Genomic DNA, 14,625 nt, shown 5'->3' on the forward strand with positions numbered 1-14,625 from the left:
AGTTTATAGCTTCTCAATGATACATAGCTTTCAATTTGTTTTTATGAATAGGGAACGACCATGGGTAGATGATTTTCCTCTCCATCGAAGTGCCTGTGAAGGAGATTCAGAATTATTAACTCGTCTTCTCAATGAAAAATTTTCAGTCAATCAGTTAGATAATGACCACTGGGCGCCCATTCATTATGCATGCTGGTAAATAAGATTACTTTTTATTTTCCTTTCAGAAAGAATGAATCATCCTGTATAATAAAACCCTAATATGCAAATCGACCAACCGGCGGAACGACCGGTCACTATGATGTGCACTGACCACCAGGGGGCAGACGCTCAATGCAGGAGCTGCCCCCTAGTGGTCAATGTGCTCCCACGGGTGAGCGCCACTCAGCCAGAAGCCAGGCTCACAGCTGGCAAGCACGGTGGCGGTGGCGGGAGCCTCTCCCACTTCTGCTGCAGTGCTAAGGAGCAGCAAGTGGAGGGGTAAGAGCAGAGAGTAAGCAGGGGTAAGGAGCAAGGAGTCCCGGACTGCGAGAGGGATGTCCGCCAAGGGGTCCCAGGTTGCGAGGGGGTGCAGGCCAGGCTGAGTATGAATTTCATGCACCAGGCCTCTAGTTGGTTACAAATATTAGTGCTCCTTTTCAAAACTCATTCCAGCCACTTTTTTTTCTACCATGTTTGCCTAATGAGCTTTCTGTTTATGTCTTTGATGTGCCTATAGATGTGCTCCATTCAGAATTGCCAGGTCTGCCCTATAGGAAAAGTATCATTAGTGTTCTCAGGCATTATTACCAAGTCATACAGAAAGATAGCTGATGACTAGCAAATGTCATTGCACAGCACAGGACTCTTATTTGTCTGTTTTGTATTGGAGTTATGTTTGTTTACTTTACTATAAAATTTACATGTGTTAGCTACTTAGGATTTACTTGCATTATATCAGTAAAGTATCTTTTTACTTCTTTGGGAAGCTGTGGTATCAGGAAACCCCCAAAAGCATTCATTCGCATTAAAGCCTTCCTTTTTTTTTCTTTTCTTTTTTTTTTTTAAGATGAGAGGGATTAGCTCCCAGGATTGAGGCTAGCTCTTTCCACTAGTTGCCCAGTGTAGTTCTTGCTCACCTACTCTTCTCACGATAGTGACTCTTCCCCTCTGCTGGTCTGAGTTCTTAAATTTGTATTCATAGCAGTAGTTAACCATTTGCCATATAGCCCATCCTTTAGAGAGGAAGTAATAAAGTTATTTACTTTTTATGGAAAAGTTGCTTTTGACGTACTAAAGTGAACTTCTTGGGCTCATTTAAAAAGTGCCTATATTATTTGGTGCTTGTTAAATGTCCACACTTCTTAACTGCATGACATTAAGCAAGGTACTTCATTTCACCTCTTTGCCTCTCATTTTTTTAAAATCTATATGTAAATGCATTAATTAGATAATTTCTAGAGTTCTTTTCAGCTCAAATTCTTTTGTTTTACTGATTCCAGTATTTGTTATCAAGAAGCTAAATACAGTTGCTTATAAATATACATTTTTCTTCCTTTTAAACTATGCCATTCCTTAAAAATATGCTTCTTTATTCTATCCTTATGTTCTTGTCTGCCCATTACAGAGTTTTTATATCAAATTTGTAAAAAGTTACCCTAAATCTTTTAAACTAAACTTAACAGTTGTTTATACATATTACTAGTAAATACTGCTGGTAGCAACAGTACTAAGAAAACTTCACATGCTTTACCTAAAACTAAGCAAAAAGAGGTAGAGAATATAGTTCAAACCCCAAGAAAGTACACTGTGGAATTAGGAAAGACATAGGCAGTGAATTTTAATTTAGGAATTCCAAATTTATATTTGGCTATTTTGTTGCCCTTTTGGGCAGGGTTACTTTTTCATCTAATAAAAGAATGGTAATATTTTCAACTATCTATTGCATAAAAACAGAAGTATGGTATAGTATTTAATGTGCTTTGGATTACCCCTAGGTTTCAGTCCCAACTTTTAGTTCCTAAAAGTATGACCTTTAGCAAGTTACTTAAAGTCTCTAAGGATCTGTTTCTTTATCTATAAAATGGGCTTAATCATAGTACCTTTCTTAAGATTAAAGAAGAAAATGCAAATAATGCTTTTAGAGTACTGGCATATAATAAGCACTCAATAAATGTTGGCTGTTACTATTAAAGTATTGTACATTTAAAGATTTTGATTTTTAAATCTAAAGTTCATTCATCTTCAGTATTTTTTTAAAAATCTTATTATTACAATACACCAAGGAAAAATTTTATCCTTTGATAAAATTAACTTTGTATGGCCCTGGCCAGGTGTCTCAGTGGGTTGGAGCATCATCCTATAAACCAAAAGGCTGTGAGTTCAATTCCCTGTCAGGGCATATCCCTAGGTTGTAGGTTCTATTCCCAGTTGGGGTATGTACAGGAAGCAACTCATTGATGTCTCTCCTCCCCACCCCTTATCCCCTCCTTTCTAAAAATCAATGAAAACAAATCAGTTTTGAAGATGTGCAATTTTCCCCTTAAATGCACTGTATCTAAAAACAAATTTCCTTTCCTCTCTCCCCCTCCCACCCATTTATTTCTAAACAATGAATTACTTTTCCACCATTGCTTCAAACTGCATCCTTACATAAGTATTTGGCTGTAACCAAATGTTGGACTCCCTACTCACTTTTCTGGGTCTTTGCTTTGCTTATTACTTTTCCCACTACCTAAAATACTTTACCTCTCTTCAATATCTCTTCAGTTTATTCCTATTTAAAATCCAGTTAAAGTTGTCAGCCTATTAAAACTCTTTACAGGACCATCTTAGACTGAAATAATAATCTTCCTTTTCCAATATTTTTAAAGCATTAATTATATACTGTCTTGATAAGTATATAGTACCTTATTTTGTTGGTTAGTATCCTAAACTGTTACTTAAATTTTAGAGCATTGTGTAACTATTCCATGTTTTTTGTTTTACTTCTCTGATTACATTGTACTCCTTTATTAGAGCAGAGACCATGTATTTTACATATCTTTATGTGTCATCCATTACCTAACATAACAGCTACATAGAGAATTACATCTTTGGGCCTATTAAATTACAGGCCTTTGTGAAAAGTTTATGAGTTACTTTCTGATTCTGGACATATTTTTGACTAAACCTTTTCTCTCTTTAAATTATAATTTTTGTACTTTATGTGCTCTATCTTGTGTTTGAGGTTATATTTTCTCCGAGTTGATCAGAAGTAAACACAGTTGAATTGAACCAGAATAATTAACAAGAAATCAGTCCCTAGGCAGTGAAAACATTGTCTGTATCTTAGTTCCTTGCTCTCTGCCTAGAAAAATTTTAGATTTCTTTGGGATGTCTTCTAAAATTTGGAGTTTTAAAACATTTGAAATGACTTTTTTTTTCTTTTTTTTTTAAATAGGCTTGGAAAGGTTGAGGCCACTCGCATATTGTTAGAAAAAGGAAAGTGCAATCCAAACCTTTTAAATGGACATCTTAGTTCTCCTCTTCATTTTGCTGCTGGTGGGGGACATGCTGAAATAGTACAGATTCTCTTAAACCATCCAGAAATTGACAGAGTAAGTTATTTTCCAGGTTGTTGTTGTTTTTTAATGTTTCAGCAGTGAATAACAAATAATGACACTAAATGTTCAGTAGTATACTTGAGAGGTTAGCTGAAAAATAAAAACAAATTTCACTTACTATACAGAATACATATTATGTGTAAACTTTGCTTTATACATAAACATTGTTGATGATGATAAAATATGTCTTGCATAAAATGTACCATTTAAGCCATTTTAGGAGTACAGTTCAGTGGCATTAAGTACATTCATATTACTGTTCAGTCTTCTACAGAATGTGCATAAAATTTAACCTCTTTTCATTTCATTTTGTATTTCTTCAAAAATATATTTAAGAATGAAAAAGATTTTCTACCCACTTTCTAGAATTTGTATTAATAAGTATTTTGTGAAGGGAAAAAGAATAGTTTTAACAAAGCCTGTGTTATATTTGTAATCATAACTTTTAAAAAACAATAATCACATTGATCTGTGCTTTAAGTCTTTCATATTTGGTAATTCATGTTTATTTTAACTACAGCATGTACTAAGTATGGTTCATAGTTACTACTTGAGAAGAGTCTTTTTTAAAATCAAACTTTAATATTTGCCTTTAGATTGCCATATATTTATAATGCCTTTTTTCTTTATCCTCTTCTTTCCCCCCACATTTTTAGCACATAACAGACCAACAAGGAAAATCCCCTTTGAATATTTGTGAAGAAAACAAACAAAATAATTGGGAAGAAACTGCAAAATTGTTGAAGGAAGCCATTAACAAACCAGTAAGATTACCTTCAGAGTAGAGCCAAGCATCCTACTTAAATTGATAAGTAATTTCAGGTTCTGTGACAAGAGTGGAAGGGTGAATGGCTGGTTTCTTTACTGCTTTTATAAAACCTCATGGTTAGACTTCATAAGCATTACATTTGTTATCATCCATAATGGTTGGATGTTTATTCTTGCTTAACAAAATGAAACTTGCATAAGTAAATCTTTTAATCACTTAAAATTAATTTAATTTTCAGTATAATCTCTGTACTTGGTGTGCTAATTACAAATTAATCTGTTCATTGAAGCATAGATCTCTACTTAGGCCTCCTCAGCAATATTTTATATTTGTAAATACTGACACTAACCATCATTCATTAATTTAGTTTCAGCAAGTTATCTATTACAGATTCATTTTACTCCTCAAGAAAGTGCATGAGTTAAGATTGGAGATTTCCTAGCCTTTTTTTAAAAAAATATATGTATATTATTGATTTTTTACAGAGAGGAAGGGAGAGCGATAGAGAGGTAGAAACATCAATGAGAGAGAAACATTGATCAGCTGCCTCCTGCACACCTCCTACTGGGGATGTGCCCGCAACCAAGGTATATGCCCTTGACCGGAATCGAACCTGGGACCTTTCAGTCTGCAGGTCGACGCTCTATCCCCTGAGCCAAACCGGTTAGGGCTTTCCTAGCTTTTTTATTCTGCCTATTCAACCTGGCTTTCCATCTAATTATGTCCAAAATAACTAGCAGTGACATTAAGGTAGAAAAGAATTAACAATTAGAAAAAAACTCAATCCTAAAAGTTATAGTGATGATAAATCTATCATTAATTTAAAGATTTGAAAACTTGCAAACCAGATAAAAGGATTCATATTAACAGATATAGGATAAAAGTTTGATACCAACAAATATAACCCATATGTCTGAGCCTTTCCAAACTTCCCATCAACGAGACAATAAGTCTTTGTTGAATATTCCTGTGAATTTAACATCATGAAATGCTGAAATTGATAACTGATAAAGAATATATGATCTCGCCCTGGTTGGTGTGGCTCAGTGGATGGAGCATCGGATGCAGACTGAAGGGTCTCAGGTTCGATTTCCGTAAAGGACACATGCCCGGGTTGTGGGCTCGATCCCCAGTAGGGGGCAAGCAGGAGGCAGCTGATCAGTGATTCTCTCATCATTGATGTTTCTATCTCTCTCTCTCCCTCTCCCTTCCTTTCTGAAATCAATAAAAATACATATTAAAAAAAAAGAATATATGATCTCTCCCTTTAAAGATGATTACACACTCATGTACATTTTGTGAAAACACTATTCCATAAGCACAAGACAAGGGCAAGAAAATAGATTAAGTGGTATAGGCAACTTTATGTTATACTTCATTGCAATTCATTTTCTAATTGTGTATTAAAATACTTTTCTTTTCTTCCCATACTTTTAATATTGGAATGTAAAAGATAAAAGGAATTAGGTACTTTTATCCAAAATGAACTGTCCTGGATGTTGTTTGGAGACCCCATAACCACAAAAATGTTACTGAGAATTTCATTTGTCTCTAGGAATTTCTGAACTGGAGGAAAAAAAGTGGCTTAAGTTCTATTGCTTAAAACTTCTACCTGCAAAGTTTTCTATTACAGATTTCTCTTAGGACAAATTATTGGTGGTACACATTTCTGTAGTATAATTTTTGGCCCATTAGACTCATGAGGTACTTGACTAACACCAGATTTAGTTAACCAATGTATATCCCCCATTTGATATCTACATTGTACATAGTAGCTTACAAAAAAAAAATCCTCTCAGAAGATTTTGAAGTTGAATTTAAAAAAAAACAAAACTAATTTGTCTTAGTTTCTCAAAATTATGTGAACATGGGATATCCAGAGGAAAATGTATTAGAAAATATAAATAATAAAAGTAAAATTTTAAAAAATATTGCCAGCACATTCTCACTTAAAGCCATTTTTCTGATATTTTCCATGTTAGAAATCTATATTAAGCAGATGAAGTTGAAATTAAAGCATTTTGGTGGATTTGGTTGTATAATTTCTAACCAGGTTGCATAATTTATTATCATTCTTTGTTCTAGTATGAAAAAGTTCGAATATACAGAATGGATGGATCATACCGTTCTGTTGAACTGAAGCATGGAAATAACACCACAGTGCAGCAGATAATGGAAGGGATGCGTCTCTCTCAAGAAACACAGCAATATTTCACTATTTGGATCTGTTCAGAAAACCTCAGTAAGAAACTTGTTATTTTGTTGTGTGAACATCATTCTTTTTTGAGAGTGGGTTGGTCAATTTCATTTAACATTAGTCTAACAACAGTTAATTACTGACTTTTAAATTTTAAAGTGATACAGTGTTCTTTTATATAAATTATTTGTGCTCAAACTGTTGAAAAAGGTAAGCCCCCCCTCCCCCCACTTAATTCAAACAATATTTTAAGTAGTAAAAAACAAAACATTTCTTCTTTGGCAATGGAATTTTATTTGAATGCCATTATATGTGGTGCTCATCCAACTTGCCTTTATTTTCAGTGCTCAAAATAATATAAAATTTCTTCTTTATATAAATTTTCTTTCAGATCTTTTTATTTAAAATCAATCTCTTACTGCAAATACATAAAGGATTTAATTGAGGTTGTTTTGATTGGTTATCTAATGGTGGTTGTTGTTTTTTAACCAAATACTACTGATTGTATCATAATTAATTAGGCTATCATGAAATTAAGGATCTTAAATAGATTTAATAAATTTTTTTCTTTTAAGAATTATTCTCATAATTCTTCTATTTTTTTTTTTTTTAAAAAATGGAGAGAAACATTGATGTGAGAGAAACATCGACTGGTTGCCTTCTGCAGGCACCCTCACCAGGGCTTTGGGTGGAAGCTGCAACTGAGGTATCTGCCCTTGACCGGAAATCTAACCCGTGACCCTTCTGTCCTTGCAGTGACGCTCTTACCACTGAGAAACACCAGCCAGGGCAATTCTTATATTCTTAAAAACAAAAGCAATCAACTCAAGTCGGGTAGTATTAATTAAAGTTGATGTTGATTTAAATTTACACTTAATTTTTGTGTAGTCAGTACTTAAGTGTAGAGAGTTTAATACAAAGTTTCTGTGCATTGATATAATTGATCTATTTTTACATTATCATTTATAAAAGGAAAGATGTTTTTCAGGCCTTCAACTCAAACCATATCATAAACCCTTGCAACATGTTCGGGACTGGCCAGAAATACTGGCTGAATTGACTAATTTGGATCCCCAAAGGGAAACACCACAGCTTTTCCTAAGAAGAGATGTGAGACTTCCTTTGGAAGTTGAAAAAAAGGTTTGCTTGAAAATCTTATTTACAGTCATGAAAATGTACAGAATTTATTGAGTTCCTATAGTGGGCACTACAGGCAGAAGTTGTGCTCTTCTTGTACAGGTGGGGTTTACTTCTGTTTTTCTGTTCAGTCCTCACATCCCTTTGGTAAGTGGTAGAGTTTGAGTCAGACTGCTTTTATAAAGCCCCTGGTTGGTTTTCTGTTTTTCCTTTCATTGTCTTAGAATGCAAAAGAAATAAGAGAGTCCATCCTAAAGAGATTTATTAGCAACCAGATAGAAGGCAGATTATACAAAAAAAATTTTTTTTCAGAATAGTATAGTGTCAAAGGTAAATTTAATAAAGGGCTAATAAGGTGTGTAAATCTCAAAGGAGCAAAGAAATACCTTGGAATGGGGGAATACAGAAAAGAATATTCTAAGTGGAGAAAATTATATTTGCAAAAGGGACATAAAAAATTGTTCTCTACAGTCAGTAAGTAGCTGTTCTCAACTCAAGCAGAGAATTATATAGATAGTGAAAAAAGAAAATACAATTTACATTGGATAAAAAGATCTGTTCCAAACAAGTATGTTTGGATTTGAATTAGACTATAAAGGTTACTGTAGATAGCTATGAAAATTGGGGTAGGAGGGAAGTCCAAAACTGAAAAAAATATATAATGCATTTATATATTCTTTATTCAAGAAAATATGAAACAAATAAGGTTAAACAAATTTCAGCACAAGAAAATTTCAATGACCATGTCCAAACTTGGTAAATGTTTTGTGCCTGACTACTCATATTGTCCCTCTGAGATTTGATCCTGTTACCCAAATATGCTGGAAGGTATATCAAAATTTGTATAAAATTTACCAAAAACTAAGATATTGATTATTTATTAAAAATATGTTAGAATCACAAATAGAATGAAGGAAATAAAACCACGTGATCATCTCAATTGACATACAAAACTAGGAATAGATAGGAGCTTCCTCAATATGGTAAATGGAGTTTATGAAAAACTCAAAACATCATACTCAATGTTGAAAGACTGACAGCATTCCTCTTAAGATCAGAAACGAGACAAGGATGTCTGTTTTCATAACTGCTATTTTACATAGTACTGGAAGTTTTAGCCAGAGCAATTAGACAAAAGACAGGAAGGAAGGGAGGGAGGGAGGGAAGAGAAAGAAGAAAGAAAAGGCATCCAAATAGGAAAGGGAAAAGTAAAACTATTCACAAATGAGAAACCAATTTAAACCTATTAAGATGGCTATAATAAAAATTTATAAAGGAAAATGACAAGTATTGGTGAAGATGTAGAGAAATTGGAACCCCCCTGTACATTGCAAATGAGAGTATATAATGGTGCAGTCTCTATGAAAAAAAATTTAGTGGTTCTTCAATAAACTAAACAGGATTACCATATGATCCAGCACTTTCTCTCCTAGCTGTATACCTGAAGAATTAAAAACAAGAAATCATACAGATACCTGTATGCAATGTTCGGGGCAGCACTATTCACAAATAGCCCAAAAAGTGGAAACAAAGTGTCCATCAAGAGATAAATAGATAAACAAAATGTAGTATATACCTACAATGAAATAATATTCAGCTGTAAAAAGGGATGAAGTTCTTATACATACCATAACATGGACCCTGAAAACATTATGTTAAATGAAATAAACCAGACACAAAAAGATAAATACTGTATAATTCTACTTACATTAAATATTTGGAACAGGCAAATTCATGTAGTCAGAAAGTAGATTAGTAGTTGCCACAGATGAGTGGCACAGGGAGAATGAAGAATTATTACTTAATGGTTATAGATTTTGTTTGGGTGATGAAAACGTGAAAATAGTGGTTGGTGATGGTTGCTCAACATTGTGAATGTAATAAATGCCACTGAATTATATGCTTAAAATGGTTAAAATGAAAAAAAGTTTTGTTGTATGTATTTTAACATAGTTTTAAAAAATAGAGTCATGAAATCTGGAAATAATATAAGTACACTTAGTCTGTCTTCCTTCTTCACCTAAGTAATGTTTTAGAAGTTGGCTGATAGAGAAAAAGAACAATAATGATAATACTAAGATGATAAATTGCATAAATATTTTATAAATAATATAAAATAGGCTCAAATGAAAAAAAGCAAGGCTTAGTAAGTACTTAAGGTAAATCAGAATATCATGATCATCTGGGAAAGTAGTTGTTTTCTGTCACTTTTTATGTAATTTAGGAATTCCTACTTGTACTGTCTGAAAAATAGAATAATTGCATTATTGGTTAGCATCATTCTTTTAGGATTAAAATAGACTGATTTCATTTAAAAAGAACAATAGTTGATTGATACTCATTGAACATACTATTAGGAATTATACCTCAGCTGAAACTTCAAATTCACTAAGTCAATTTTTATTAGAAAAATGTTTTCTTTAATCTTCTTTCCAACATTTTATTTTGAGACATTAAAACCCATAGGAAAGTTGAAAAAGAAAATTTATACCATATCCCATTCATTAAATTACTGATTGTTAATGTTTTGCTACATTTGCTTCCTATTTTCTCTTTTCTTTGTGAACCATTTAAAAGAGAGTTGCAGACATTATGGCACTTCATCCCTGCGTATTTCAACAGGCATCTCCCAAAGGGCATTTCTATATACTACATTACTCTTTATAGCCTAATAAAATTAATATTTCTATAATAACATCTAATATCAGATCTATATTCAGATTTCTCCCAATTGTTTTATAGTCTTTTATAGCTCCCATCTGTAGGCTCTAATCAAGGGTCATGCTTTGCATTTGATTATTAGTCTCTTGTAATCTAGAACAATTCCCTCCTTTTTTTCCATGAAATTCTGTTTTTTATATTACAGAGTATTATAAGATATCATTTTAGTTAAAGTGGCAAAAATAATCTTTGCCATAAAGAATTGGATCATAGTGAGTTATATTTGGAAGTATTTTAAGTATTCATTCAGAAACTCTATAATTGGTGACTTTTTCCAAGTAGAGCTATATTCTGTAGAGTAGCATTTTTTAGTATGTTAATCTTTTTGGATAAAGTGAAACTTTAAAGTTTTTAAAACATAAAAAAAGGCATATGCTCTCCTTTAGTGTTATTTGCAAGTGCAAAGTATTTTTAGTCAAATAAAACACATTTGTCTTAAACTTTTTTAAACTGCACATACCATACTTCTGAGAATTAACACACTTCCTTTTATCTTCTTTGAGTTTAGTATGAGTTCTTTTTAGAAGCATAATTAGAAAAATGTTTGAAGAATATAAAGCATTTGAGTATTTGTGCTCAAATTATCCATATCCTATATCCATAAACTGGTGAAATTTTATTGAACTGTAAATCAGAGGTTAGCAAACTATGGCCTGTTGCCATATCTGACCTGCTGCTTATTTTTGTATATCCTGCAAGTTACTAAAGGTTGAAAAAAATTCAGAAAAACAATATTTCATGTCATGTGAGAATTTTATTAAATTCAGATTTCAGTAACCATGTATATAGTGTTACTGGAATACCACCACACCCATTTGTTGATGTATTGTCTGTGGCTGCTTTTGTGCTAACAGTAGCAGAGTTGAGTTATTGTAAGAGACTGTATGACTCACAAAGTTTAAAGTATTACCGTCTGGCCCTTAATAGAATTTTCAGCCCCTGCTCTTAAGCAATAATGGCTTATTTATATACAAATATATAATTTTTGCTTTTTTATATTAGATAATGACAAGTTGTACTTTTGCAATAGGAAATTATAGCTTAATAACCGAATACTTTTTTCTTTTAAGATTGAAGACCCACTAGCTATTCTTATTCTCTTTGACGAAGCCAGATATAACTTACTGAAGGGCTTTTATACAGCTCCTGATGCCAAACTGATAACATTAGCAAGTCTGTTGTTGCAAATAGTTTATGGAAATTATGAGAGTAAGAAGCACAAGCAAGGTTTCCTAAAGTAAGTATTTCATCTGAATGTAATGTGTGGTCTTGTGCTATGCTTAAGATTCAATTTAACCAAGAATATTTAGAGATAAATATTTATACATTAGTTTGGAATTAAATACAGTCAGCCCTCTGAATCTGTGGGCTCCACATTCACAGATTCAACCAACCTCAGTTTGAACCCATGCATATAGAGGACTGACTGAGGGACTGAGCATCCTCAGGAGTCCTGGAACCAATCCCCCTTAGATACCAAGAGACTTACAAAGCATGGAATGAGAAGGAAAAAAAAAAAAAAAAACTATGTAAAGCGTTCTTTAAGTTATACTCTCTAAGTTCACCAAAACTTAAATGGGTGGTAGGAAAATGTTATAAGGCAGATGCATTTAAAAATCCCACCACAAAAACTAGTTTCATGTTGAGAGAAAACAGTGAGGTTTTAGCACATCTTATGTTTGTTTATTGTGGTTTTCAATTTTCAAAAATATTTTGTGGTTATTGAAAAAAGAAACGTTTCCCTGAATTGAATGGTGTTAAGGTTGTGGCTTTTGTTTAAAAATTTTTAGAGCTCTCTGATATTTTACAACATAGTATGTTTTAGATAAAAACTCCAGTTACTTAAAGCCTTTTGTGTCTAAATGAATATATTACTTTAGCTACTAAAGATTTTTAAAAAGATGTTGGCATATTTGCTTACAGTGAAGAAAATCTAAAATCCATTGTACCTATTACCAAATTGAAAAGTAAGGCACCTCACTGGACAAACCGAATACTTCATGAATACAAGGTAAGTTGTTTAATAGAACTAAAAAGACATTTTATAAGAGAGTGGAAATTTTGTTAGTGTTATTAATACGCTTTAAACAAAGTTCATAAAACATATAGTCCTGAAAAAGGATATTTTGGGTCACATGCCTGAAACTGAAAGGAAGACATTTTTATATTTCTGGTTTTTTGTGTTGTTGTTTTTTTAAAAATATATTTTAGAGGGAGAGGTGGAGAGAGAGAAACATCAATGAGAGAGAAATATCAGTCATTTGCCTCCTGTACAAGCCTGAACCCCAGGATCTAATCTGAAACCTAGGTATGTGCCCTGACCAGGAATCAAACCCAAAACCTTTTGGTGTACAGGATGATGCTCCAACCAACTGAACCACCTGGCCAGGGCAAGGAAGTTATTTTTATTTTAAATGTAGAATCTTTTCATAAATACCTTTTATGTGCTGCATACCATGGTAAGTACTAGTGATTTTTAAAAATACATGAAATAATATCTCTGTCCATGAGTCGCTTAAAAAACCTGACAGTATAGATAAATATTTTTAGACCTTGATATTTCTTTTTTCTTTTTTAACGTAAAATCTCAAAAAAAAGTTGCTCTTGGGATAATGTCACACATTATTCTTGGAGGTCAGCCTTGATTTTAGAAACTGCTTAGTTGGCCTCTTTGGATTATCAAAGGTACCTTCTCCTTTCACATCTCTTTATTTTACTTTTTTTGGTTTTAGAATCTTAGTACAAGTGAGGGTATCAGTAAAGAAATGCATCACCTTCAGCGCATGTTCTTACAGAATTGTTGGGAAATTCCTACATATGGAGCAGCTTTTTTCACAGGACAGATATTTACAAAGGCAAGCCCCAGCAATCATAAAGTCATCCCTGTGTATGTAGGAGTGAATATAAAAGGACTTCATCTCCTCAACATGGAAACTAAGGTAGATTTTCAGCTCTTTTTGACTAGTCACATACTATAGTAGCTAAAATAACAGTGCTAGCCTTAAGAATCTAGAAATGGCATATATGCAAGCCTGTCATTGCAATTTCATTTTTAATAGCAAAGGATGGGAGGGGTTTAAAAACTAAATGATTATCAATAGGGGTTAACATGTTAATTATAGTACATTTCTACATTGAAATATCTTTTGGCTATACAAGAGAATGAAGAATATTTTTGTGTAGAATGATCTCTAAGATGTATTTAGTGGAAAAGCAAGGTGCTGAAGCATATGTAATGTGCTACCTTTTGTGTAAAAATGGGAGAAGTAGGTATTTATCCAAAGAAAACCAAAACACTGACTCTAAGAAATATACACTACCATGTTCAATGTAGCATTATTTACAATAGCCATGATACAGAAACAATCTAAGTGTCCAACGATGGATGACTGCACTAAAAAAAATGTGATACACACACACACGCACACACACAATGGGATATTATTCAGCCATTAAAAAAAAAAATGACATCTTGCCATTTGTGACAACATGGATGGACTTTGAAGGCCTTATACTAAGTGACATAAGTTAGACTGAGAAAGACAAATACCATATGATCTCACTTATATGTGGAATATTACCAAAAAAAGACAAAACTATTATGTTACATGTCAATTATAGTTCAATTTTTTTAATAGGGGAAGTGAATGCTATCCTATATAATAAAAGGCTAATATGCAAATTGTCCCCTTGGGAATTCGACCGGAAGACCAGGAGTTCGCTCACTATGATGTGTGCTGACCACCAGGGGGTGGCACGGAACATGGCAAGCGACCAGTGGTGGCAGTGGGGTGCTGAGGGAGCAAGGGAAGAAGGAAGAGAGGAGGCGGGGAACCTGATCAGCCCTGATCTCTGGCCAGGCCTAGGGACCCTACCTGTGCATGAATTTTGTGCACCGGGCCTCTAGTATTTTATATTAGAGTGACTTGATTGGGATAAGGAATAAGCTGACATATTCCAGTGGCATTTATAATCCCGTGCACATTTCATCCTGTCCCCCAAAACTTCAAATGAAGTTTCTATGTCACATATTTTCCTCTTCAAATACATATTTTTTTCATTTAAATCTGATTTATTTTTAAAATAATCACAGTTAAAATGGTTTTTAAGTTGCAAATGGCATAGAGTGAGAAGTCTCCCTCCCACTCTTGTTCCCAGTTACCTGGTTCCCTTCTCTAAAAGCTTCAAGAGACTTTTTATGCTTTACAAACAATATG

At 33.3% G+C, this 14,625-nt stretch overlaps 1 protein-coding gene across 7 annotated transcripts in view; it reads left to right on the top strand.

Moving 5' to 3' along the window:
• Positions 1-14,625, top strand: part of KRIT1 (KRIT1, ankyrin repeat containing) — a 31,924-nt gene that overhangs the window by 14,429 nt on the left and 2,870 nt on the right. For 6 of the 7 annotated variants that reach the window (XM_005876099.2, XM_005876100.2, XM_014547565.1 and 3 more), the window contains 8 exons: positions 52-195; positions 3,422-3,578; positions 4,241-4,348; positions 6,439-6,595; positions 7,539-7,690; positions 11,479-11,645; positions 12,332-12,419; positions 13,141-13,347. In XM_005876099.2, coding sequence (XP_005876161.1) covers positions 52-195; positions 3,422-3,578; positions 4,241-4,348; positions 6,439-6,595; positions 7,539-7,690; positions 11,479-11,645; positions 12,332-12,419; positions 13,141-13,347 — 1,180 coding nt within the window. The remainder of the gene's footprint in view (positions 1-51; positions 196-3,421; positions 3,579-4,240; positions 4,349-6,438; positions 6,596-7,538; positions 7,691-11,478; positions 11,646-12,331; positions 12,420-13,140; positions 13,348-14,625) is intronic. The other variant, XM_014547566.1, reaches the window with a different exon arrangement.

This window comes from Myotis brandtii, unplaced genomic scaffold, assembly GCF_000412655.1.
Source record: "Myotis brandtii unplaced genomic scaffold, ASM41265v1 scaffold48, whole genome shotgun sequence".
Taxonomy (NCBI): domain Eukaryota; kingdom Metazoa; phylum Chordata; class Mammalia; order Chiroptera; family Vespertilionidae; genus Myotis; species Myotis brandtii.